The sequence below is a fragment of the Cynoglossus semilaevis genome, chromosome 14 (assembly GCF_000523025.1).
Source record: "Cynoglossus semilaevis isolate Cse_v1.0 chromosome 14, Cse_v1.0, whole genome shotgun sequence".
In the NCBI taxonomy this organism is placed as follows: Eukaryota; Metazoa; Chordata; class Actinopteri; order Pleuronectiformes; family Cynoglossidae; genus Cynoglossus; species Cynoglossus semilaevis.
The window spans coordinates 12,623,001-12,649,976 of record NC_024320.1 but is presented as its reverse complement, the minus strand read 5'-3'; the positions used below and the strand labels follow the sequence as shown (position 1 = coordinate 12,649,976).

Genomic DNA, 26,976 nt, shown 5'->3' with positions numbered 1-26,976 from the left:
GTGTGACGTATGAACGGTTTCAGCCAATCAGTGCATTGTTGTCATGGATGTAACAGCCCATTTACGTGTGCTGTCAATTCCAAAACAAGTACAGAAAAGTAACCTCTTTCCGCATGTGCTTAATCCTGGGAAGACATTTTAGACTTGGACGTTGAGGTAAAGTTGCTCCTAACATGCATATGAACAATGTTGTAAACTTGTGGACCTGACCTGACACACCTCACATACGGGGGTGTCCTAACCTTTCACTCAGTTGGATATACATTTATATAAAATTAAGTTTTATTGTTTAGTTTTATATTCATTTAATCCCCCGGCGTTGTTAACGTTTAGATTAAAAAATCTATATGTGCAGGAATTTAACAAATCCACACAGGTTTTCTTGGTGTGCTAATATAAGCAGTTCATCCGATGGCTATTCAAAAAGGCTAGATGTTGCTATAATATATATATTTAATTAATATATGATTTCGTATTAAACACTGATCCTGTACCACTTTCTCCAATCCAGTTGGTCGTGCTTAGTACACACCTGAAAGCTCCGTGTCGTGACTTTCATATGCAGTTTTTTTTAATTGTTATGTATGTTTAATCTGTATTTATGTGAAAATTAGCCATTCACCCCACATGGCATAACTGAATAATTAACTGTCCACTCAAAATAAGAAATAAACAACAATAAACACACCCTTTTGTGTGTTAGCATTATGTTAGCAATGCGCTAACACGCAGGGACGCGAATTACATAGCTTGCAGTTAGACAATATACAACAAAATAGAGGAAGAAAGTAGTTAGTTACATCATATTTTTTGTAATATATATATACAGTATATATGCTGTATATTGCTTGTATAGTTTATTTTAATGACCAGTATTTAAATACACTTTATTGACTGTTTATTTGGTTCAATTCAAATTCAAAGTACAGTATGTATCAAAATAGAAGTATTTTACAAAAAGCTGCTTTTCAAAAGTACAGAAATAAGGGTTTTAAATGGACAGTACAGAAAATTGTACATGAAAAACAGATGTCTGTGTAACAAATGTAACAAAAATATGCTATGCTGACTGGCTGTCACTTTTTCAAGTTCAAACAAATTAACCTAACTTTTTCTTGGACGACATACAATAACCTATGTGAATAGAAACCGATGAATTCGTCAACAGCCTTTTTTCACAATCCTGGCATGATGATGAATACTCATTGTGTAGGTCTTGATATTAAAGTAGGCACAGAGGCATTAATCATCAGCAGGCAGCACTGATTTCTACATGTACAAATCAAGTCATATTGTCTTTTGCTGTTCCAGGTCATGCAGACGAGTGGTTTCCCAGCGGCTGTCTTTGCCAGGACAGTCCTCAAAGTGTCGTGCTAAGGAGTCCAGACTTCATGTAGGTATCAGGGGGCAACAGGCTGTGTTGGCTGTCATCTGAGTCTGTGTTTTGCTGTTGAAAGATGGTAGGGAAACATAAAACAAAAAATAGAAAAAAAACCCCTTTCAGTCACCTATGAAAGAAGCACCTACTTTTATCATCCAGTTCGATGAGTAAGGTTTATGCTTAGATCCAATTCTCTTTAGCTGTAGTGCACAGTGTACATTCAAAAATATAACTAATGTTATCAACTGTTATTAACACAGAAAAGGGAATCTGGGAGAGTGCACATTCTCTAGAGTGCCCAGATCTCACTGTGTCCTTCACTCGTTAATTCAGCCATCCATCCATCCATCCATCCATCCATCATTCATTCATTCATTCATTCGTTCTGTCATGTATTACTTTCTCCTTCATAAAGTGGCTTAGCATTAAAAACAGTGTTAAAAGTTGAACCTAGAAGGATTATTGCTATATTGATAGAAAATTTGGCAAATCAAACGTGTATTTCAGCTGGATTTGTATCTTTATTTACACACATACTCACACACACACACACACCTTTTTGGTAGAATTTCTTACATGTCTACGAAAGATTCGATCCAGCAGGCTGCGTTTGGGAACCTCAGGAATCTGTGACCAATCCAGGTCTGGGGTCCGAGTCCCAGCAGGACCAAAAATATTCAGCTCTCTGAAGCATCCAGTCTCTATCATCTACAAGTATGAAAGACGATTGTGAAGTTTTTTTTTAACTTTTCTTATTAATACTTTTTAAAGTGACAACACTGTTCACTAACAGTTAAACACACCTCATTCTGCCAGGTTATGGGGATGCTGCCGGTGTTGAACTTGGAGTAGAAGTTATTGTCTTTCTGGTCCAGAGTTACTCCTTTTACTGAAGAAAACTCCTCAATATCGTGCACATCACTACAGTACACCAGTCTAGGCTAATGATGTTTAAAAAAAACAGGTAATTATTCAGACATAACTAATGGTTACTGTATTCATTTTTTTGCAATTCAACATTCCTCCTAATACAAATGTAATACAAGTCAGTCATTATAAATAAAATGCAGTTAACTTCGAATATATGGTACTGAAACACAACTTTGCATTTAAGTGGAGGTAATGTTAGGTTACTTGCATCAGGTTTGAATGGTGGCTTGACAAGTCCAGCCTCCAGCATCCTGAAGTCAATGTTTTCAAAGAAAGAATGTGACTGCACCTCTCTCCCCTTCAAACCCTGGCAGCCCAACCTCTGCTTTGGGTCCTTTGTCAGCAACTACATTACAGGAGGAAATGCATGACATTACTAGTTGTGTAGTTATATATACAGATTTCACATGAATGGAGCTGCAATTTGTACAAAACATGATATAGTGTCTAAAGGTGACTGATAAATAACTAAAACTGGCAGTTGTTAGTGGTTTACTGGTAATGTCTATGCTAAAAATCAATTTCTTTGACTTTTTATCTGTGTAAAACTGTGATAAACTTCAGTATTAGGATGGACGCTCACCAGAGAGCAGAGGTCTTTGACTTCTGGGCTGAACTTGTGATTGTATTCTTCCTGTTGCTTCTGAATTCTGTGCTCCATCTCTAATGCTTTTGGATGTTCTCCTCGAGACCTGAATGGAGGCTGCCCTGCTGTCATTTCATAAATTAGACAGCCGAGACCCCACCAGTCCGCGCTCATCCCATAGTGCTCATGGCCAATCACCTCTGGAGCTATTTAAAACAGTAATCAGCAACTATGTTATCATGTTATCTGGAGTCAGGATGAATATGACAAACAATTCCTTGTTACAAAATCCAGTTGTTAAATACTAAAATTAAACAAAATAGTTTATATTTACATGAACAAAGCGGCACTTTTTTGTTATCAATCAAAGGTCTTTGAAAAACCATGTTTCATTCCAACATTGAAATTACAGCAGCTTAAATTTTGTGCCCTTTATAAAACAGTTGGTTTTCACAAGGGGGTACTGTGTCATTGTCTTGTCTTCAACACGTCTGCCTCTAGCTGGAATATCAGAGGCACCAAGTGTTGTTGTGACTAGCATAGAGCTATCAGGATTTCAGGCCACAGGCATCCCTCTCTCACTCCCATAGGGGTCAGAGCAGTGTTAGCCTATTGGTAGAAAAGTGTAGACAGGTTCGAGTCCAACTATGTCTACATAGCATTCACACACAGTTATTAGATCTGATGGGCTTAAGCAGAGATGGGGACTCAAGTCTGGCAGTCAAGTTGTGTTAAAGCCATACAAACCAAAACTGATTTTGGGCGTATGATTTGTGAACAGTTTTCATTTAACTAAATTATTGTTTCTGATCTTTTTTTCTATCATTTCAGATTTTCAGATGTGTTGCTGTTTTGGGGATATCAGTGGAGGGATGGATCTAATTCTCTTGCTTGATGGTATGTAATGCAACACACTTTAAATCCATAAAATAAGTAAATGCAGTCATTTGAAACTTTGAAACATCAATGTAAGGTGGCTGTGGTACGCACCCATGTAGCCAAGTGTGCCCACTCTGCCCCGCACCGGCTTCCCCTCTGTTAGCCTGACAGCTAGGCCCAGGTCAGAAATCCGAATGTTTCCTGCCCAGAAAATAGTAAAGGAAGAAAACAGAAAATAGTAAACTGAACTGGTAAGATTCTCTCCCATGGAAAAAAAACCCTTCCCCAAGCCTATTTGAACTATTTAAAACATTAAAAGACAAAGGGATTCCTGGATTATAGAAACAGGTTTCTTAAAATAGACACCACACCTAACGCACTCAAGCTTTCACTTCCTGAACTTACAATTGCTTGCACGTTTGTAAAAATGTCAACCGTTTCCTTATTGGTAGGTGTGTGAACAAAACAAATCTGATTGAAACCCTTATTGCCCATGTCATTCAGACAGACTAATTATAGGGCTAAAAATAAAAGTATCTATACTATATTCTTCATGGTCTGTCTGTGTAGTGTGGATATCTTTTACAGGTTACTGTTTCTTATTGCACACGAAGCCCTGGAACAACAAAGGGTTTGTAGTGTGGTTGAACTTACCGTTGTCATCCAACAGGATATTTTCTGGTTTCAGATCTCTGTAACAAACAGCACAAAAATTGACCTTCTGTGAACTCCAGAATGTTAATTTGATAGCTTAGCATTTTGTATGAGTGTTTGTATAAAGAGCACTGACTGCTCTGTTTGTGGTGTCTGCTCATGTTGAAAACAGCTGCCAGTAGGCACTGGTGTAAAACAGGTTTTCCATGGTTGTTCACAGCTTTCTATCAGCCTTCTCTGACTTAAAACTAGAGTTCATGAGTCTTTATATTTTGTATTTTTGGTATTTTTCTTTCGGCTTACATTAAATTAGGCTTAGGCCCAAACCTGATTATTTTTCTCATCCAAGAACTGAAATTTGGCTTGTTTCAAATGTTTTCATATTTGCAATTAACCTGTCTGGCAGATGGCCAAACAACGAGAATTCTAAATGGCGTCTTAGTGCCAAACAGATTTGTTCTACAAAAGGTGCAGTTCCCTAAATGTTATTTAAGTTTTAGGACAGCTTTGATATTTTAACATATTTAATATTAAATAAAAAGATGTTTGCTCTGATTTCAAAATGTTCTTTTGAGGAAAAACCTTTTGAAATAAACATACATCAACACTTGTCAAAGTCATAACAATAAAACTTGTCAAGGCTGTTAGACAGGACTGTGTCTTAACATATTAAAGTTGGGAATATAGTCCTTTAAATTACAGTATGTCTTACTAAACAAAAACATTGCTAATGAACAAAGTGATATCAATGTTAACTACATCTCAATATATATTACTGCTATATTTAGTTAAAAATATGAGTGTGACTCACCTGTACAATATTGACTTCTGGTGGAGGTGAATCAAACCACAGCAGACTTCTGCAGCGTAGAAACATACCCTGTCTCTGTGCAGGCCCGGCTCACCGACGTTATAAATATGAAACCTCAGGTCGCCACCGCTCATCATAGTTAAAACCATACAAAGGAAGTGTTTGGTCTCATAGGCATACGCCAGATTTACCTGAGAGAAGAATCAGAAAGTGCATGAGAAGCACACAGTAGTTTGCAGCAGGTGTCAGGCCAGACCTACACACACTGTATAATTAAACATTTATAATGTCAATTACTTCTTCTTTGTGTGTAATTATAGGATTCTCTATTATAATATTTATTTTGGTCTTTTATAAGTATCCAGTTGCTTTTACAAACAGTAGGTTTCATTCTAAGAAAGTCCTAGCTTTCATAAAGCACTTTAGAGTTCTAATGATGTCCGGAACATTCATGCAATGTGTCGGTTGTTAACAAGATTGTATATAACAGAAAGATGAAACTGCCTGCAGCTATTTGTGAATGTGGACATTAGGAACAACAGAGCTCAGTGGATTTCCATCACAACTGAGTCAAACTGTTGCTTTAAAAATATAATTAAAGCCTCCTTTTCTACAGACCTGATAGTACACAACTATCCTTCTCTAAGTCTTCACACCACATACCCCCTGCAGAGTGTAAGGAGAGAAGAATTAGAATTATCAGCCTTTTTATCACATGAACAATATTGGTCACATGAACAATATTAAATTCCTCTGGTCGTCTGATTAGTCTCGGATTAATTAATCATAAAAAATGTTGTGTTGCTGCCCAAGCACAGGTCTTTGACAGACCTGTTCTGGGTTGGGAATTTCCCAGACGTAGAAGTAGTCATTGACCTTAATGAGAGCCCATGGACAAGAATGAAGTTTTGTAGATTTTAATCAGTGTGCCCTGGTTTGATGGCATCAGGAGGGAGGTAGAGCCAATCCCTAGTGTTTTGTGCTGAGTTACATGGTGTGCCTTTAAAAAAAGCTCTTAAATGGCATGAAAAAAGGCATCCATATGAAGAAGCGTTGGGAGGTCAATTTGGGGTCAACACACAGAAAATGCAATTCCTTCCCCAGAACATGCAACGCATTCTTGAGAAACATCAACTTCAGTTAAGTTCATAAGCAAATGGAGAAAAAATAATTTTTCTTGGCTAGGCTTCCTTCTCTTTCTTTCTTACTTTCTTCTTTTTTTCTTGTGCTAATTAAAAAAAAAAAGTGAATTACTTGTCATTGTCAATGTGACCTCTGCATTTAACCCATTAGGGGGGAGCTTAAGCACCCGGGGGCAGTGTGTGGGGACGGGGCCATGCTCAGAGCACCTCTGTGGTAACTTGGCAGCTGGTGGAGTAGTGTTGACAGTCTTACCACAAATCGACTGTTCAGCCCCTCCAGTATCTCTTTCTCATTGAGGGCCATGGCTTCTCCTCGACGCTTCTTCACGTGGGTTTTTTCTAGCTTTTTGCAGGCGTACATCATTCCTGTGGCTCGCACTTGGCATGCCCACACCTGATAAATGATAAATAATTTGGAAATATAAACTTTGGGTGCAGATTACACAGATATGGTCTGAACAGTGAACAGTGTGGGCTAAATTGTGTAGAGCAGTAGTGAAGCAGTAAAATGTTGATAGTTTTTTACTTCAGAATAAAATGTTTAGGAAAATGTTCAGGTTATTTTTATATATGTTTTCCATGCCATTTCTTAATCCTTTTCTGATTTATTCATGAGCTTTAAAAGTTGAATTTGATCTAAAGAATCTGTAAAGATAAAATATGTTCTTACAAATAATATGTTTGAGGCCGGTGTCACTCACTGCTGTCTGATGGTCTGCTCCACCCCAACCTGCGCCCGGCCCGTCTTTCGTCATCACCTTAATCACCTGCTCCTACCCTCCTGTGTTTCCCTCCCACAATTACCGTCTCCTCCCCAGAGTAACCATATTTAAAGAAAGTCTAATTAATTTTAGGATTTTTTAATTCCTGCTCCAGGCGAGAGTCATTTATAATTTTAATGACCCTGTTTTTCTCATCTAGAGTAAACCCTGAAGCACATTGCGACTTCATCCCCACAAACAAACAAAACTAACCTTTCTTTTAGTTGTTACATGTTTTTTTTTATTCTAATTGTAAATGCCAAATCACAAGTGAATATACAGTATAAATAAGGACATAACAATGTCTTTGGAATATCTAAAATTAAGAAAATGATTTGATCAATTAGATCTCAGAAATTAAAAAGGATTCCAGTTGTCTGTTCTGATTACAATAGAACCATTAGCTAAAACTGTTGTTACATCAGATTTACCCTTAACTCGTAACACTGGTCTTACCTCTCCAAACCCTCCTTTTCCAAGTAGTCTGTACTGTCTGAACAGTTGTTTGCTGATAGGCTGCCTTGGATAAAAAAACAGAAAACAAAACAGACAATTGGTTTCATTCCAGAAACATTTATGAAGGCCTGAAAGAAATGGCACAGAGTCAGTACTAATGGTAGTGAAGGAAAAGTACAAGCAGATAAACCAGCTCCACGACCGACTATTAAGTTATCATACCGTGTGTTCTACATGTTGTATATGTGTAAGGAATATTCTACATATACTCTACAGTACGTTGAGGGTGTATACTGTATATATCCTTACTGTATACTGTACTCAATGTGAAAGTTGACACAGCTAAACAAATATTTTTATGGAACAATTACTGTCAGTTGTCAAACACATACTGTCCACACATGATGTTATTTTTGTTCACATTTTCAGTTCACACAGACCTCAGGTCAGTTTATTCCTTTCAGTCATTGAGAGTAGTAAAGTAGTAGTAGAAGAGTACCTCTTCAATTACGTGGCATGGTACCAGAATTTTACAATGCTTTTTACCTAACCAAGTTTGACTTTGTTTTTATCTGCTGATATTATTTTTCTTTTCTGCCATGTTCGATGCTTTTGTGCAGCAGAGCGGAGACAAAAGACTGCAGTACAGCTACACTTTTATGCTAACTAACCTACAAAATAGACTATAGTATATACTATATACTATGTGTATTTTGTTTCAGGGGTGTCAAACATAAGGCCCGGGGGCCAAAACCGGCCCGCTTGGGTGTTCAATCTGGCCAGCTCGATGAATTTTGAAAATAAGAAAAATACACAATGTTCAGGATATTTTTTTGTAAAATCATATTTCAATAAATATGAATAAATAAAAAGAAATATCTGATATTCTTGTTATTGCATATAAACAAAAGGGGAAAATATGGACTTGGATTGTTATATATAGATAATTATGTTAGAATTGTACTTGTTCCAGCCCACTTGACGTCTAATTAGTTGTAGTAGTTGTATGCTGTCCGTGAGCCAAAAGTAGTCTGACACCCCAGTATATAGCATGTAGTTTTAGTATAGAAGTATGTCATAAATTAACTGCTAATTACGTGTTTGTTTCAAATTAACACACACTCACCTCTCCAGCTTTTTCCACTGCAGAAAGCGGTCAAAGAACATGCTGTCCTGGTACTGTATGAAGGGCTCTCCACTAAGGTGTTTATGCAGGTCTCTAAAGCAGTAAACACACACACACACACACACGTGTCATTAATTCACCAAACACACTTGTAGCTCGGGAAAAAGAATAGAAATGAACTCACTCTCTGCAGTCATTAAAGACATCGGCACATGGATCCAGCTCCAAACTCTGGATGCAGCTCTGTTCATGATTGGACAGTACGGAAGCACACTGACTGGACTGAAGACACAAAAGATTACAGCAGGTTACTGACGCTTAATTCTTAGGAAAAAAACTGAAGAACTGTCTCAAGAACTAATTATTATACCTTTTTCAGTTTGGACAAATGATGAAGGAATATAATGTTATGTTATGTTGGCATCTTTATGCCGTAAAAGGATTCAATTCATTTTTGGAAACAGCTTTTTAACAACAGTAATTGCTGTTTTAATAATTTAATAATTGTAGTTAAAGACCGAAGATCAATGTGATAAATATCAAAGCAGTGACCGTGTGTTAATGTTCATGCTTTTGTCAGACCTGACTCTTGAGGAATCTCTGAATGATGTTGATGCCAAAATCCTTTCTGTTCTCATCAGACTTGGTCTCAAAAATGTCCTAAAAGGAAGTGAAGGTTAAAAACAGGCAAACGATAAAACAAATCTGTTTGAACATCTAAAACGTAGTAAAAGTATGTTTTAAACCTTCTGGTGCAGATCAGAGTCTAAACAGACTATTGTGCTAACATTTAATCTTTTGATATTTTCTGCTTCAAACCCTTTTTTCTTTGTTTTACATTTAGAGGGCAGTGGTTGCTTGGCTCTGGGAGGTTTCAGGTTCAATTCCACCAGCTGCCAAGTTACCACTGAGGTGCTCTGAGCATGGCACTTTCCACTCACACTAAGCTGCTCCCCTTCGTTGTGTACAGTGTCACAATGACAAGTAATTTTTTTTTTGTCCCAGAAATCATTTTTTTCTACCAGCAATTGTTATGTTTTGTTTTGCAACAAATGTAATAATTACAAAACATAAATCATGGTTTAAAACTGACATGGTAATATTCGGCCTGTAGTGATGAACAAATTAAGTGCCTTTGTTTTGAGATATGGAAGCATGATACTGTAATGATCAGATTACACCACTAAATGTCTTTTCCTCTGGAAGTGGTCAAACCCCAATCCTGCATATTCACCATGTTTTTTCAAAACTATCCAGAAAGAAATTACCAGAGCATCCAGGAGGGATATGTAGTTCTGCAGGTCAGGGCGACTGCGACAAAACAGCTGAAACAGTTTTTTTCCAATGGGCTGCTTCACACACAGACTGTGGTAATCTCGCTCTAATGGAGAACAAGAAGGGTAAAATCTTTTAGCAACACACACTTGTAGTGTCCACATTGTTGGCACATGTGTCAAACTCAAGGCCTGCAGGAGCTTAACAAGCATTTATTTCTCTCATAATAAAGTCTATCCTGATAAAGAGTGAACTTTCTATCATCAACTTTGCCCCAAACCTGGCTCATTTCTGAACTGAAATATTTGTCTTTGTTTTTGTCATTTATACTTCATACTTCTATACAATCTTTCAGTTAAAACCGGCCCTTCTAGGGCAGCCGTGGCCCCCGGTGGGAATGAGTCTGACACCTCTCACCAAATATGTCCCTAAAACAAATACTGTATGTCCCTAAAGCATAGGGACATATTTGGTTTCCAGTATAATGTAGGTGTTGATGGTTTGTCATGTCTATATAAAAACCACCCTCATCAGTGATTGTTGGATGAATACCGTTTGCACAACGTTGAAGTAAAGGATTTCACCATCAGCAGCAAAAACACAACAGAAATGTACACACCAATGTTCATAGCCAGGTCTGCACACTGACTGATGTGAGGAAAGCGGAGCATTTCTTTCCATTTCCAACTCCTGCCTCTGCTCCCTCCACCTGCAGACGGACAGTGAGACAGACAGACAGTGAGACAGACAGACAGTGAGACAGACAGACAGACAGACAGACCAGTGAAAGAGAAACAGACGGAGAGACAGTAGTGACACACAGGGTGAAAACAAAACCATTTTAATGAATGCCTAAATGTTAATAGGTACCGGTATGACAGCCTGAAACATCTCTCTGCAGCATGTCACAAACATGCATGCATACACGCAGGTGCCTGGCCCTCCAGGTGCTAAACAAAGACTTGTTCAACTACAGTGGAGGAGCTATTTTTAGCTCATGGAACAGGAAACTAAATCCTGTGGAACCACATAACCCTGCAGCTGACTTCAACTTAAACAACTTGCTGAGCTCCAGGTTTCCTACAATCAAGAGGCAAATGTGAATTTAGTGATTCCATATTTGATTAGAAAAGATAAGGCAGGAAGGGCAACGTTTTGATATTTAGTTTCGGTAAAGAAAACTGTAACTTGTACACTGTGGATCAAGAGTAACAACTTACTCACGCTCCAAATCTGTTCTGCAGGTCATTTCTTATTCAACTGTTTACCATTTACATCGATTTCAGGAACAAAAATACAAGAGCAATGCAAAATTCTCCATTTTTGTCCCATATTAGAAGACCTTTTACCCGTGGACTGAGTGCATTTGTCTGACTTTCACCCGAGTGTTTTCCTCCACCTTCAACACTTTGCGACAAAATGCTCTCCTTTAGATCCTCCAACCAAAACATGACCAAATCTATAGCACGTATGCACGCCTGCTGAAACAGCCTCGCACATGCCATTTACTCCTAAAATAGAATAAAGTTGTTTGTTTGTTTTTTTCACTTAACCTTATGAAAACATGAGGATGAAACATCTCTTACCTTCTCTGGCTTTAATAAGAGCACTGTTAGCCACCATGTTTTCAATCTCCATGGATGAGTCTTGTGTGTGTGTGTGTGTGTGTGTGTGTAAGATCAGAGAGTTGTCCGTGTCCACTTGACCCAGACACGGCAGCGCATCCAGTCTTCAGGCTGTGTCAGTGGTTAAATCAGAGCTCATCAACAGCCAGGGTAAATAGTAAAAGTCCAGTTGGTTTAGTTGAAGTAATGAGGTGTGTCTAATCTGCAGTCAATGTGACTCACTGTAAGGAATGGAAATGCAGGTGTTTCTTTTTGTTTTTTTTTACTGAGTACACCAACCACACGATGTTCCCATGTCACACAGGAGTGACAGACGCTGTTAAACCTACGTCATCTGTAGGTTAGAGGATGTCACTAGTGGTAATCTCATTACATCATCCACACTTAAGGACAATATTTTTTAAATATTATGCTTTAAGTGTTATAGAACAGGATATTCAACCATAACAGTTGTTTTAAAGCACACAACCAATTCTAGCTGAGGCTCAACACCACACAAATTTGGTTGAATTAGCGAGCTAATTAACTAACTGTTAATAAAATGGTGAGATTAGGCTAGATCATGTGGGCAAACTTTTTGGGTCATAAGTCAAAATGAGGTTCAAAATTGGATGTAGATTGCTGGGCAAAATAATTTGAATAAAATTAAAACCTAAAAATACAAAGATAATGTGGCACATTTGATGTATTTATTATTATTATTATTATTATTATTATTATTATTATTGTCTCACAACAGACCTGAAGACATCGTCCTATCCCTCTCACTTATCACCTCAGACACCTAACACCACCTAACTCGTAACTCAATTTATTTACAATAACCCATTCAAAGAATTGGCTGAACACTGACACCTGGTGGGGAAAAAAGGGACAATGCTGTATGTCTAGGTAATGGATTCCTGACGTGAGCGTCCTTTGCTGCTTACCGTTTTAAGGATTAGTGTTTTTAATACGACCAAAAATCTGGTTTAACTCTAACGTGATCGAGACCTCGCTTTGAATTAGGGTGAAGATTTTAAAAAGTGTGCGAGTGTGTTCGATCACCTGGTATCGAACACACTCGCACATATGTTTGGAACGGTTGCCTACAGCAAGATGGTTTACTGATTTGATTTGATATGGAGTTTGAATGTTCTCTCTGTGTATGTGGGTGTTCTCCGGTGACTCCAGGTTCCACCCACAGCCCAAGAACAAGCAGATAAGTGGATTAAGTTGATCATTTTATATGGCCCATTGGTGTAAATGGTTCTTGGTCTGTTTATGTACCCTGCAATGCCCCCCCACCCCCCACCCCAATTCTAGTCTGCATTTAAATGTCAATAATCTAGGCTCCAGGGTGTATCTCACCCTCACCCAGGACAGCTGGGATTGACATATTGTCCTATTGGCTCTGGAGTTCCTCTTCTTTTACTTCAACCATCGCCATGTCCTCTTCCACCACATCCACCAACCTCCTCTGAGATCTTCCTCCTCTTCTTCTTCTTCTCTGGTCTGTTAACTCCATCTCCAATATATTCACTGTCTCTCCTCAAAACATGTCCAAACCATCTCCACCTTAACTGTCCCTCTGATCTGCTCATCTGTGACCCTGTCCATCCTGGTCACTCCCAGTGAAGATCTCAGAATCTTCATCTCCTCCACCTCCAACTTTAGACTTTATAAATTCAGGACAAAAACATAAATAATAATAGAACCCGATCAAAAAAACCTGTCAGAACAGTTGACTGATGATAAATGAGAGATGAGTCTTAACACGTTTTAGTTGTTAAAATCAGACACTATTAGAAGCGTTAACTGACGTCGGACTTTTTGACTTACGCTTGGAGTACATTTGACTAAAAACTAAAATTATACCCCTCTGCCCTCTCCCTTTCACATGAGCTTCTCTATGGTCTTAACTTTCACCCTAAATCACTTAAACTGTATGGCGTGTGGGGGAGGAGTCAGATGATCGTCACACTGTGCATCATGTACTCACTGGGAAGTGTTTCCATCTGATAGGTGTTCAGGTTATTTCAGTTTGACCGATACAGTCAATAGCTGTAATGTTGGGTCTTCTGGGCATCCGTCTGCTAACCTTAAGGCAAGGATCACATCAAAAAAGCACGTAATTACACGCTAACACTTATGAAAAGTCACACACAGGATTTTCACTCTGACCATAAAGACGTCTCTGTGAGAGGTTTGAAGTGAAAATGTTTCCAGTGAGTGAAGCTCACCGTGCTCGCTCCAGGACAGAAATCATTTAGGCTCTTTAGCCACTCATGATGTTTAAAACCTCATGCAGCTTTATTCATGGATTTGGTGAATTTTGTTCATGAAGGGAAGCCGTTTTCCTCAACATGCACATGATCCCTTCATACAAATCAAGGCGTAAGAGGCCATAAAGCAACGGTGCAACCACAGCCACTCATCTGACTGTGCCATGAAATCTCTGGTCCTCAGAACATTTGGCTCGTTTAATGCTGCACTTGTACTTCTGCTTTGCCGCACGCTGAAAGGACCTTTTACTCACATGTTTTCCTTCCTAAGTGCTGATGGTGGCATTTAGCTAAAACAGAAGTGTTAGCCTCTAGCCTCCTCATGTTTGTCCTCATGCTGTCATGCATTTCCGGTCAGGATGGGACAGAGATCTGTAATTGTCAAGACCAAAATATCATTTTTTATCATTTTAACAGCAAATACATTTCACAGAGGGAGAAGCAAAAATGTTAGACGGTTCACATGATGGCACTAGAACAGGAAGTTGGTGATTTTAGTACTGCTAATTTATATAGAAGTTCAAAATTAAAATAAAAAAACTTGTCTATCAAATAAATCATAACCAGTGGAATATATTCTTCTTCTATGCAAAATCTTTCTTGTACTTGGATACATGTCTGGCCTATGTTAAAAAAATCCCAATCTACAGGGATTTGAAGTGAATGCAGTTGTATACACTGGTTTTAGGTGAATGTCACTCAAATGACCTTAATCAAAAGATTTAGTTTGTTATTCACAAAACACATTTTGTTTCAGTTTTCTTGACAAGTTTTCCATGAAAATAAGTCAGGGCCTAAAGTAAGAACCTCTGTAACATTGAAAAAAGAGGAATGTATATGTTGTCAATATTATATTGGAAATATATTAACAAGACAAAATGGAGCATAATGTGTTTTACAATTATTATATAGAACCAAAACACCAAAAATGTCTTCTATAAATCCCTTTATCTGCTCTCCATCGTGTCAACATCATATCCTACAGACAGCAGGTTGGTCTGGTCCATCTGAGCCATCGCAGATGTGGGCTGAACTTCCCATGAAGATAGTGAGACACTGAACTGATGGATGAGCAGCAGGATGTGGGGAAAAGTTCCCTGATGGGTAGCTGCAGTGGCACAAGTATTTCATTAAAATATTATATTATTTATAGTATTACTTTGTCAGAACATTTACTGTTTAAACCAATATATGACAGAGAATTATTTACTAATGTCTCTGTGGTTTTGACAACTGAATCATGTATGTCCACATATATACATATATATATATATAATATAATACAAACTTCCAGAACATTCAGTTTATTTCAGTGACACTGTGTCCAGATGATGCCACTGGGATGTTCAATGATGGAATTTGCCACGTCCAAAGTCAAATTAATGAGCTGACAAATTAAGTTGTCATCTGACTATGACGTGAGTTCACATGAATTTGTGCAGACTTGGTACAAGAATGTAGACCAGACCACCACCTCCTGTACCCTGCAGCGTGCAGGGCGGGGTCATGACTCTCTAAATACTGCCACCAAGCTGCGCTCCTCTCACTCCATCAACACAGAGCCAGGCTGTAGCATAGCTGCTCCTCAGAGGCAGCCTTCCTTTTCTCTCCTTCTCTTCTCAGGTAATAGTCACAGGCATCGACAACCATGCGCTTCAACAAATCCAAAGTAGCTGTTGGATTTATAGTGACCGGGGCTTTGACGGTGGTTTTTGGAGCAGTTCTTCTCTTTGTAGGACCCAAAGTCATGAAGGACCAAATAATCAAAGTAAGCTACTATTTTTTTTTATTATCTTCAAAAAGGTAAAAGTATTTGTCTTACTCTTCAAAGTGTCCAGTGTGGATTATTTCTTAAATTCTAAGAACGAATAAAGAAACCGGGGGGTTGAGGTGTGAAAACATTTCTGTCCCCAAGGGGGACATGACAGAAATGTTTTTTTGTTTGTTTTTTTGAGAACCACTGCAATAGATGTATATCATATTACAGTTATTAGTTTTTTTGAGAACCACTGCAACAGATGTATATCATATTACAGTTATTAGTGTTATTAGTGTTAGTCACAATCATTTCATAAATGTGTCTTTCTTCCTTCATACATAGTTGATATTTGTCCAAACACATTGCATCTTTATATATTATTTTCATCACAATGTATGTGTGTAATTTCTGTTGTCATACATTTATATAACAATGATACTGCATGTCCAATTGGACAAAACAACAGGCAGCACTTCCTGTTGACCTGAAAAGGGCAGCTGTCACCAGGTAGTGTGGAAAAGGTGTTCAAATATTTTATGGTAAAACAGCGACAAAAAACAAACATGTTGTTGAATGTGATTTTTTTTTTTTTTCAAAAGGTAAGTTTAAGGTTGAACTGTATGGCCAGATCTTTAGTCACTTCAATAGGAAAGGAATTCACATCATTTTATTAGCACAACACCAGGATAGATAGTACTGTATTCGGGTAGATGGGCTCGTCCTGGCACTACGTTTCCCAGGATCCTCGGCGCGGCGGGGGCGTGTTCGTGTTGCATTAAAAACAAGAGGACAACAGCAGCGGGTCCTTCAGAGATGTGACTGAAGCAGCGGATTGGTTCAGACTAAGAGATTAGTGAAGAGTTGTCCATCTATGAGTGCGTGTTTTTATGATTAATCAGCCATGTCCAGCACTAAGTCCCGGGTGGCTGTGGGGTTCATAGTAGTCGGTGTTCTGACCGTGGTGTTCGGGACCGTCCTCACCTTTGTGGGACCGCTGATCATCGACGACCAGATAGTGAAGGTGAGACACTGGGCTGTCGCGTTTGTTTGTGTTTTAACTGTGGACATGGTGCAGACAGCTGAGTCTGGACTTTCATCTGGTCACGGCCACGTGAGTGAACGGAGAAGTGATAATCAGCAGGGCAAAAAAGTGATAAAAGAGATCATCGGTGATAACACCACTTAGAACAACTTTCTGAAGTAGACGCGTGTTGGGAATAGACAATCGGTGGGACGTCATCATCTACTGTAGTATACAGTATTTGCCATTATTCGGCTACAGCAACATGTAACTTACCTGCAAATAGTAGTACTGTTGTACAATACTACAGGCTATAAAATGTACTTTAGTCAAGTTTGACATCAAATGATAGGAACCAGGTTTGGTAAAATAATAATAATAATTTTATAACCTTCATATAGGTCATGGTATTGCAACATTGATATGGAAAGTGAAATCATTAAGGTATTCTTAAGAATTCATGTATTTACACACAAATCCCTTAAAAAAAGTTCATTCATATTTTGTGTATTCATGTGTTTTTGTGAACAGTCTCTAATTCAGAAATCTAAAGTAAAAACAGGAAAGATTTAGAAACCAGATGACTTCTTGTCATTGTTTTGTGGTTTTAACGTGAAGTTAATTGATTTCCTGTGGAAGTGTGGGATTTGTCCTCTGACGTCTTACAAGGCTTTTTATTTTGACTCTTTTTTTCTGTATTCCTTCGAGACGTCGGTGCGTGATGGTTTTATAATGGGATTATTATAATATAATTATAATGGGAGGATCTTTATTATTGTAATATTCCTAAGGAATATTGTAATTTTTTAAGGATTGGGAAATAATTTCAAACATAAAAAATCAGGTTGTACAGAAAAAATGTGTTCCTCTTGCAACTAGTATTTGAAATGTAGTCGATTTTTTTTATGTTTTAAAGTTGCTTGTTTTTTAATCTAGTCTTGTTTGTTTTGTCCTCGTCTTTTCTGCTTACGTCTATTAATGTCCGTGTGTCTCTGCTAATATATAAGATGTTGTCTGTTTTCAATGTCCCTGTGGATATTTTTTATGAACCCACTAAATCTCAAAACTGTTTACATGTCATATATTTGTACTACTAAAATATTTGTAGAACTTAATTATTTTAATTGGAAAAGTTGGTTCACTGATCAGAACTGGGATGTATAAGAAGACAGTTTAATTAGTATAAGTTCATGATTCTCTGCTTATTATTATTATTACCTCTTAACATGTATAGAATCATGAACAAAACCATGAATTTATAATATAGTATAGAATCATGAACAAAACCATGAATTTATTTGTTTTGAAATTTTGAGATTTTATTTCTTTGTTCACACATTTATTACAAAAAAAACAAGATCATTGTGTTTTGGAAAAAAAAAAAGGTCTTAAAGGCTTTTGACCTAAAGACCAAGTCTCAGTCATGAATGTAATACCTGCTACGTTAATATCATGTATTTGAGGTCCGCATCCTGTGGGGCCCAGACCAGTACTTGGGCTTTAGGTTTTATTAAAAAAAAAACAAACCCAGAAATGTTCTTATTTGTAGTAATTATTTGTTTTTGGTTTTCTCCCTGTCAGAACACTGTAATCGACCCCAACAATGAATTGACCTACACCATGTGGAAGGACGTCCCTGTTCCCTTCTACATGTCTGTCTACTTCTACAACGTACTTAACCCGATGGAGATTCTAAAAGGAGAGAAGCCCATGGTGGAGCAGCGAGGGCCGTATGTTTACAGGTAGACCGTCAGCAAAAAACACAGTTTCCTGAAGTGAACTGAAAAAAATGAATGCTAGGGCTGTACTAAACTATATATATTTTAAAAGTTGTGGAACTGACGAGTGAGTACAGTTTGTACAGTACAATAAATGTTTAATAATTACTTGTGCTGAGAGTACAAATGTTGGACTGCAGAACCCCTTGTATGTTTTTCAGTTGAATGCTGTCACACGTCCCAAAAATCAGAAATTGGAATTGCCCCCAAAATTGCAGCAGTTCACCTTTAATTACATTTAATACAGTTCTATCTATTTTATATTTCAGGACACATCCAGTAAGAGTGTGAGTGAGCCATTGCTCATGTGTTCTTGTCTCTCCTATCAGTAAACTTTGTCCTCCAACACGCTCATGTTGTCAATGTAGCTTCCACACCACTGACAGCAACGCTGCCAGTGGTGGCGGCATGTCAACTACATAGTCTTGAAACCCCCCCCCCCCGTCCTCATATAGACAGTACTGTATATAAGAAATGTATATAGCTACAGAGTGGACAAACAAAGTCTGGTTGTCAAATCTCAGGAAACTAAGGAACTCAAAAGCCTCAATGCTGCCTTTAAACCAGCAGAGCTGCCTCACAAATCTGTCGCAACAACCTACTTTTTTTCTTCAACTTGATGGTTGCTTGATGGGGGCCACACAGTGGAACAGCGATTGGTGCACGTGCCTTCCTGCCTTAGATCAACTGGTGTATCTAAAAACTCATCTGTGCAGTCCGGGATTTGTTTGAAGATGTGTTTCTGTCTCTCCTTTCAGGAAACGCATTCAAAAAGACAACATCACATTTCACGAGAACTTCACGGTGTCGTACAGAGAATACAGAAGCTACTACTTTGAGCCGTCCATGTCTGTAGGCACTGAGTCAGATGTTGTCACGATACCAAACATGCTGGTGCTGGTAAGATGGTTCAAGCCTGATCTAACTCTGAACACATACTTCTGTCATGTAGTCCATGGATGTGTACACTGGTATGCTCTGTCTCCCAACTGTGTCCTGCAGGGGGCAGCAGTGATGATGGAAAACTTACCGTATGCTGTCCGCCTAATGATAAGTGCCACATTCAAGACTTTCAAGGAGGGACCGTTCCTAACAAAGACAGTCGGAGAGCTGATGTGGGGCTATGACAGTGGACTGGTGGATTTCCTCAATAAATACCTGCCGGGCATGTTACCGTCTTCAGGGAAGTTTGGCCTTTTTGCTGAGGTCGGTGGTTTAAGTATTAGATATTTATTCTTCATGTGTCTGCTTCCTTAGAAGTCACCAACTGTTGACCATAACACTGTATATCTCTGTGGTTCTCAAACATTTCTTGTCATTCCCCAACTTGAACTTGATTCCACAACACAAACCTCGACTAATTATGTTTTGAATTTAGTGAATTTAGCATCAAATAACACAAAGTTCAAAATGAGAAAGTAAAAGTGCAGTTGTGACACCATCTCCAGCCTCGTCCACTGTCGTACTAACTTTCCCTGCTGTTTGTCCTCTCTTAGAACGATGAACGATGAACCACAGCACAAACTGTTTACTGTTTTACATACAGACGCATTCAAAGTCTGTAGGCAGTGTTTTAAATGTAGGTGAAGGAATGTGAGCAGTTATCAGTGATACAACCAACAACAGTAAACCAGACTTTTCACCCTGGTTTGAACAGATTTAAAGTCAGTTAACAGTTTGCTCATGATTATTTTTTTTGTATCTTTCAGTTCAACAACTCCAACACCGGTCTGTTCAACATCTTCACTGGGAAGGACAACATTAGGAACGTTCATAAAGTGGACTCGTGGAACGGTCTCACAGAGGTTGGATTTAACCACCACACACACAGTCACCTCACCATTTTATTTTAAAACCCCTGACATACAACTGTCTGGTCAAAACATCGTTGTAAAACTACCATTCTGTCAACAGCTGAGTTACTGGAGGACTCCTCAGTGTAACAAGATCAATGGAACAGCTGGACAGATGTGGCCCCCCTTCATGACCAAAGAAACAACTCTGCCTTTCTACAGCCCCGACGCCTGCAGGTGAGTTACTTATGCGTGTTTGGATGTTTGGTTGTTTTTTTATTGCAAACCCTTTGTATTGTGTCTCTGTGTAGATCATTGGAGCTGGTGTACCAGCGCCCTGGAGTGATGAAAGGAATCCCTTTGTACCGCTATGTCGCACCCAAGACGATGTTCGCCAACGGGACAGATTACGAGCCCAATGAGGGTTTTTGTCCTTGCAGACAGTCTGGTCTGTTGAACGTCAGCAGCTGTCGCCAAAGTGAGTATTCAAGTCAAACAGCGGGTCGATGATTTGGTTCTTTTAGCCACAGCATACTGTAGCTGCAGGACAGGAGTTGCACAGATTTATTCAAGTTCCCTCTGAGCTGTAAAGTCTTGGTAATCATCTCTTTGTTGATGAACCTTGATATTTGTTGTAATTAAGGAGGTGATGGTTTTATATATTTTCATTCTGTTTCTTCTTTACAGACTCTCCAGTCTTTATTTCACATCCTCACTTCTTTAATGCTGACCCCGTTCTCCTGGACTATGTGCACGGCCTGAGTCCAAATGAGGAGGAGCATGGACTGTTCATTGACATTCACCCAGTAAGTCCAAGCTTTGCTCTTTAAAAAAAAGTTAAACAAAAGAAAGTAAAAATATAGAATCTTAAGTAATGACGGTGTTACATCAAGGCCTTTGACAAAACACTGTGAGATAAGATCAATGTTTGCAAGTAGCCTTTAGTGTGGATGTTGTCAGCAAGGTCATCCTTAAGGTCATCAGTAACAGTGATTACATAGAGTACATGTGAAACTTATGCAAACTTTGGAGTTCGGACCATCATCCAAGCTGTGAGTTACAGTATTATGAACAAGTAGATCAGTCAGATCCTAACACTGCAGACGATGGTTGTTGATGACACTCTGTCTGCCCCCCACCCCCAAAACCAACCTTCCCATACCTGAGCATCTGAGTGTAAATAACAATAATCAATAATGTGACATAACCAGTAGATAATGTCTCCTTTGACCATCGGTACATAAACAATGTTTGGAGATAATGTATCTTTAAATCTGACTGTGAAGGAGTCAGTGCCTCACCTGCCGTGAACTTCACAGCATGTCACTGCGTGTCATCATTTTACTATCCTTATTTTATTTTTTTCTCAAATTAATTCTCTGTGTTTCCTGAGTGACAGGTTTAACAGATGTCGTGTGGTTGTTCCTTGTCACGGAGTGGAACTGATAATCATGTATCATCATGTAAGCTGTTGCTGACCTGCTGCAGCTGATAATGCAGTTTACTGCTAACAGATAACAGACTACATAGTCGTAAAATAACACGGTCGAAGTGCCTGTGTGTTCATGTAATTGATTTGTCAATAAATTACAAAACCCTCAACTCTTCTCGTTTTACAATGCACTTGTAAAATTAACCGCAACCGTGTAACCGCATTGGTCATAACTCAGGTCGTTAACCTGCAGATAAGGTAATTGGAAATTGGGCTATTCACTTGTAATAGTACTGTACTATGTAATACTGCAATAACCATTGGCTCCTATAAAAATCTGCTGTGTCGACATACTGACACATTTAATGACTTGGAGCAAATACAGAGAATCGAAAGATCAGAAAAGAAAGTTATAGTTAAAGTTATAATTATCCACTCTTTGGGCCCTTAGGGTGAAATTAGGATTATTAATAAAATGTGGTATTAAGCCCAAGGACAGGAAGCTGTCATGGGTGAGGTGACTTCCTTGAGGCAGTCCAACAATACCTCTGCTCTGCAGAACGAGGAACAGCTGTTTGTAAGCTGTTGATAGCCTCAGGGTTTTTTGCGCCTCCTGCAGCTTAATGTTGTTGAGGTTCTGGTTCTCCATATCTAAAACATTTTTTCAAATACTTAAAAAACATTGTTCCAAAAAAGAGCATCTGCTAGATGCACATATTTAGCTCTGCACAATGCTGTTGGCAGTCTACCTAATCTCTTGGTAATGCCAAACGTTCCTATAGTGGACGCAGTGATTTTATTTCTCACATGAGACTTGTTTTGTTTTGTCTTGTCTTTTCTTCCCAGCAAACAGGTGTGCCTCTGAATGTGTCCATCCGTTTGCAGCTCAACCTCTACATGAAAAAAGTGTCAGGAATTACGTAAGAATGCTATTCCCTGAGCACTTGTCAGGCCATTGATGTCACATATGGTTTTTGAATTTGTGAACCAGGACCTGTAGATGTTTCCGGTTTTTCCTCACTTTCTGTTTTTTGACCTTCAAGTTTATTTGAGTCTTTGTCTCCTGCTTTTTGTCCTTGTAGAGAAACTGGCAAGATTTCTGAGGTGATCATGCCTATGCTGTGGTTTGAAGAGGTGAGTCATTGCACATCTGTTACTGTAGGCATCTTATGGTGAGGACTAACAATTGCCCCAACTGAAAGCTGTAGATGTATTTGTGGCACCTCATCCTCAACGTTACTGTTATGACATCACAAAAATAGTGCAAGTTACATCATTTTTGCTCACAAGTGGCAAAAAAAACATACCTTAGTCCAGAGTCTGTCTGCAACCTCTGGTTCTTGGGCCGCACACAGCTCTTCAGTCCCTTTTTCCTGGTTCCCTGTGAGATCACGATAATAGTAATGTTACCACATGGACAAAAATACAAATCAATAACATTTAGGACTGATACATCAAATCCACCATCATCCTGGACTGTCTGCAGACGCTGATGCTGTTGCGGGAGCTTCGGCTTAACTAGCGGTTATCGTAATCAACTCTTTTTGTGTCTCCATATATGTATATATACGGTACAGTGTAGTTCTTTGTGTATTTCTCATGTTCAGGAGGGAGAGCACAGACAAATCAGTAGCGACTCTGCTTTAGTTACTGGGAATTACACGTGGACATCTTGGTTTCTTAAGTTCCTGCTTAATTTTGAAGAAGGCTGAGGTGATCAGGCTGGCCAAACAAATTGAGGTTTGAAACCTCAAATGTTGAAGTGTATTTTGAAACTGTTAACATCTGCAGTGGATGCATGAAGTTTGGCTCTAAAACAAGCCAAACTTCATGCATCCAATGAAGACTGTGGCCTTTGGGAAGTAACTAAAAGATGTTTTAGGTGTGCGTAAGTTTTAGGTGAGAGTGCAGTTGGTGTTCAATGGTGAAAAGTGTCAGATTCTGATGTTCTGTTTGTCCTCTCTCTCAGAGTGGTTATATAGACGGACCCATCCTCACCACCTTCCACACTAACCTGGTCATTCTGCCCGCTGTGATGGAATTCATGCAGTACGGCTTCATAGCAATGGGACTTGCGACCATCATAATCGCCAGCCTGCTGCACCGGAGATTCAGGGTAAAGCTGTTACTCAGCATTAATACATGTTTTTCATTGTTGTTGTGTTAACTGCATGTCCAGACCCAGTTCGGCATGTTCTCACACCAAGCAGAGGAAATGAAGAGACTGCACTGTCGATACAGCAGTGATAAAGATAGTAGATTTGAAAGACGGAGACAACAGGCAGATGGAGTTGGCTTTTAGTTGACAGAAATGTGAAAGAAAATAGAAATATTCTGAAAATGTTTTAATCTCATAAGATGTGACTATTACACAGTCCTTGAACTATTTCAGATACACTTGACAAAAACTTTTTAATTCTTCAAGGATTCATTCTATCTGGTGTCTCTTAAAATTCTAAGCACTAACTAAGTCATATAGAGTTTGTTCTTAATTGATGTGTTGTACTATTAAGTCTTATTTTTTTAAATTATTATTATTTTATTTATTTTTAAATAAAAAACACAAATTTAAATCTATAACATGAGGAGGTGTTCTACTCTCAGATCACCTAATTCTGGAGTCATAAACTTAGCTGAGAGCCAATGCTGTCACCTTCATTTAAATGAAGGGCCACATCAGTGGTTTTGGTTGAAGAGGCAACTGGACGTAAGATTTTCTCAAAGAAGACATTTCGCCTCTTGGATGAGTCTTCTTTGAGAAAATTTCACATCCAGTTGCCTAACAGAACTCTTCAAACTTGACCATGGCCTGAATGACTGAGAATCTTCATAGACATCAGTGGTTTTGTTTGTTATATGTACTGTATATATGTTCAGTAAAGTGAACTCCTTGTCACTGTGACACAGCTCACCACTGCACACAACCAAATGTGACCTCTGCTTTAACCCATCACCAAAGTGAACAGCTTAAGCTGTGTGCTGTGTACGCTCAGGGCACCTCAGTGGTAACTGGGCAGCTGGCCGACCCAAACCTGAAGCCTTCCAAGCCCGCTTCGTTAACCACTAAGCCATGACTGCCCCTGTATACTGTAATACTAAAGTGCACCAAGAGACCCCTGACTTAATTTCTTGATAACAGAAAGGAAGTAAAGCAATCAACTGATTTAGATAGCAACATTTTACAATGTAATAAGCACAAGTAGGGATCATGAAAATAGACTTAATATTCTGTATTGTACAGCACAAGAAATGTATATATATTTGTGTGTGTGTGTGTGTGTGTGTTTCTGCGTGTATGCTTGTGTACACTATAGAAAAGAGGCAGTTTCGTGATCTGTAACATTACACTAGACATAAACCGAATGTTCTGTAATAATATCATAAACTCTGAGGTATGAGGTCAGTGAGTACAGATGTTCACTGTCGTCTCTTCCTCAGTGTTTTATGGTCAGTGACTGTTTCGTGCCTTCACAGTACAATCTCGATCATAATGTCAGCGACAACGTTTTAGTTCTAAAATCCTGATTTAAAGGTTGTAGTTTTTTTCTACAGAAGCCCAGAGAAGATGTGTGGATCTCCACAGTGTTGCACAACCCAGGGGTTTGTACAACTCCAAAAATATATTCAAAATCCAAGATTAAGATTAACTTCTGTGATTATCAACCCAGTAATTTGTTAACTTGTGATTCATTAAAATTATTTTTATTTTACGTAAATGTCTTGTTTCCTCAGTTAGAGCTGGCTCAAACCAATGGGCAGATGGAAATCTTGACTAAATGTTTTTTTAAGGGTTACTTTTTTAGGAGTTAATGTGGAAAACAGTGGTTTATAGCCCTAACACTGGAGCAGAAGTGATCAGTATAGAAAATCAACATTGTTTAGCTTTAGTTAGTACCACAGACGGTGCTTATTACCAGTGCACATTACCAAAGACAATCAGCTGATGTTCTGAGTCTCTCTCGATATCGTGTTATGGATGTGAACAGTAGAGGGTGCAAAAACGTTCATTAGAAATGTTTGTGGCCATTTGACATCAAATGAGAGTTTCCCTTATTTATTGTTTTTAACATGGAAACTGTTTTGTACACAGAAACTTCTGAAATACCCACTTAACTGCATGTAATTCCTAACAAACAAATGAAAAAAAAAGCATGTCCTCAGAATTAACTGCATGTTTAGAGCGACTAATCTCATCCAATTGAAACTAAACCCACCAGTGATTATGATTTCAAACTGAATGCCACATTATTCTGATTGACTGATAAGTTAAGAAGTTGTTTTTTTTTTTTTATTATTAGGCCACTGACAAAGAGCTGGTAAATGGCTCACATGACCCGGCAGAGAAGAAAGGGGACATGGGTAAATCAGGTGGGTGTATGAACTTGGCCAGTGACTGTATTCACCTCATGGATTATTAAGGAAATGAACAGGTTTTTATTTTGTTTTATATTTCTGAACTACAGACATGTTGGCCTTTAAGTCTGATGAATATGGTCTTGTTGGTCAAGAAATACTGAGAGCGTTAATTTTTACACATATGGATGTGCATCTTCCCACGCCTGGGAACAGAACATATTTGAGTCCAGTTGTAGGCAATTGTTTTTTTAAATCTCATCTCACGGACTTTGATTGCCAAATTAAAACTGAAAACAAACTTTAGCTAAATCTTAAAGTATTTTTACTGCTAGACAAAAATTATTGCTAGTCCTTTGTTAGAATTTCCAACAAATGTATTTCTGACAGATTTCTTTTTCTTTTATTGTTCCTCTCACAGAGAAATAAAAACAGATTGCCTCACATCGACTGCAACCATAAGCACTTCCACTGAAGAGAGAGACCGACTAGTACACAATGAAGTGGACATACACGCGAAGCACAACTACTCCAATGCACAAACACACACCTTATGCTTGAAGGTCCACTGTATGTGAAACTCTGCTGAATTTGAACTATCTTGTGCCACGGTTCTATTCCCACTGTGTGTCAGTTGAAAACAGTGTTTGATACATTTTTCTGACTTGACTAACTCTCTGCCAAAGACACACTGTTGTTGTTGTTGTTGTTGTTGAGACCGTTTCTCTCTTTAGACAATCCTACACCAATCAATGTGTTAAGTGGGCTGTGCACGCTCATGTTTATCTAACTACTAAATTCTGTAAAGAAGTTATTTTTTGAGGTGGATGTGAAATTGTTCCAAGTGACTGTATAATGTGGATTTAAAACTGTATATGTGGCCTTGAAAATTTCAGTCTGTGTGTGTAAAAAATTGATTTGTAAAATAAAAATGTTTTTGTTTCTCCTCA

General features: G+C 38.5%; 2 protein-coding genes across 5 annotated transcripts; one reads left to right on the top strand and one right to left on the bottom strand.

Annotated features, from left to right (window-relative positions):
* The first annotated feature begins 98 nt into the window (after window positions 1–98).
* Window positions 99–26,976, top strand: scarb1 (scavenger receptor class B, member 1). 4 transcript variants are annotated; one of them, XM_025062287.1, is made up of 18 exons: window positions 99–156; window positions 1,312–1,393; window positions 3,729–3,794; window positions 14,876–15,012; window positions 15,514–15,658; window positions 18,252–18,412; window positions 19,207–19,348; window positions 19,451–19,654; window positions 20,158–20,253; window positions 20,363–20,478; window positions 20,553–20,719; window positions 20,929–21,047; window positions 22,520–22,593; window positions 22,756–22,807; window positions 23,643–23,789; window positions 25,226–25,273; window positions 25,972–26,041; window positions 26,448–26,976. In XM_025062287.1, the coding sequence occupies exons 5-18, from the start codon at window positions 15,539–15,541 to the stop codon at window positions 26,453–26,455; spliced, it is 1,524 nt and encodes a 507-aa protein (XP_024918055.1). In that variant the 5' UTR covers window positions 99–156; window positions 1,312–1,393; window positions 3,729–3,794; window positions 14,876–15,012; window positions 15,514–15,538; the 3' UTR covers window positions 26,456–26,976. The 4 variants fall into 4 exon arrangements, with proteins under 4 accessions (XP_024918055.1, XP_016894240.1, XP_008323393.1 ...); XM_017038751.2 differs by lacking the exon at window positions 14,876–15,012; XM_008325171.3 differs by lacking the exons at window positions 99–156; window positions 1,312–1,393; window positions 3,729–3,794; window positions 14,876–15,012; window positions 15,514–15,658 and adding an exon at window positions 16,357–16,670.
* On the bottom strand, window positions 1,319–14,867 carry LOC103389663 (G protein-coupled receptor kinase 5-like). The gene is made up of 16 exons (XM_025062289.1): window positions 11,588–14,867; window positions 10,621–10,710; window positions 9,995–10,107; window positions 9,309–9,386; window positions 8,911–9,008; window positions 8,727–8,819; window positions 7,601–7,664; window positions 6,637–6,777; window positions 5,242–5,432; window positions 4,431–4,468; window positions 3,888–3,977; window positions 2,895–3,103; window positions 2,520–2,657; window positions 2,185–2,322; window positions 1,958–2,089; window positions 1,319–1,447 (listed from the first exon to the last, which is right to left on the bottom strand). Exons 1-16 carry the CDS (start codon window positions 11,637–11,639, stop codon window positions 1,361–1,363), a joined length of 1,752 nt encoding a protein of 583 aa, XP_024918057.1. The 5' UTR covers window positions 11,640–14,867; the 3' UTR covers window positions 1,319–1,360.

What these genes read in the sequence shown, in the direction of transcription:
- LOC103389663 (XM_025062289.1), bottom strand. Translation starts at nt 11,639, where the DNA reads ATGGAGATTGAAAACATGGTGGCTAACAGTGCTCTTATTAAAGCCAGA. An exon ending in CAGTGGAAAAAGCTGGAGAG is followed by an intron (nt 7,665 to 8,726) that starts GTGAGTGTGTGT and finishes TTTTTATCCAAG; the next exon opens with GCAGCCTATCAGCAAACAAC. An exon ending in GAAAAGGAGGGTTTGGAGAG is followed by an intron (nt 6,778 to 7,600) that starts GTAAGACCAGTG and finishes ATCATTTATCAG; the next exon opens with GTGTGGGCATGCCAAGTGCG.
- scarb1 (XM_017038751.2), top strand. Translation starts at nt 15,539, where the DNA reads ATGCGCTTCAACAAATCCAAAGTAGCTGTTGGATTTATAGTGACCGGG. An exon ending in TGAAGGACCAAATAATCAAA is followed by an intron (nt 15,659 to 18,251) that starts GTAAGCTACTAT and finishes TCTCCCTGTCAG; the next exon opens with AACACTGTAATCGACCCCAA. An exon ending in CGAGGGCCGTATGTTTACAG is followed by an intron (nt 18,413 to 19,206) that starts GTAGACCGTCAG and finishes CTCTCCTTTCAG; the next exon opens with GAAACGCATTCAAAAAGACA.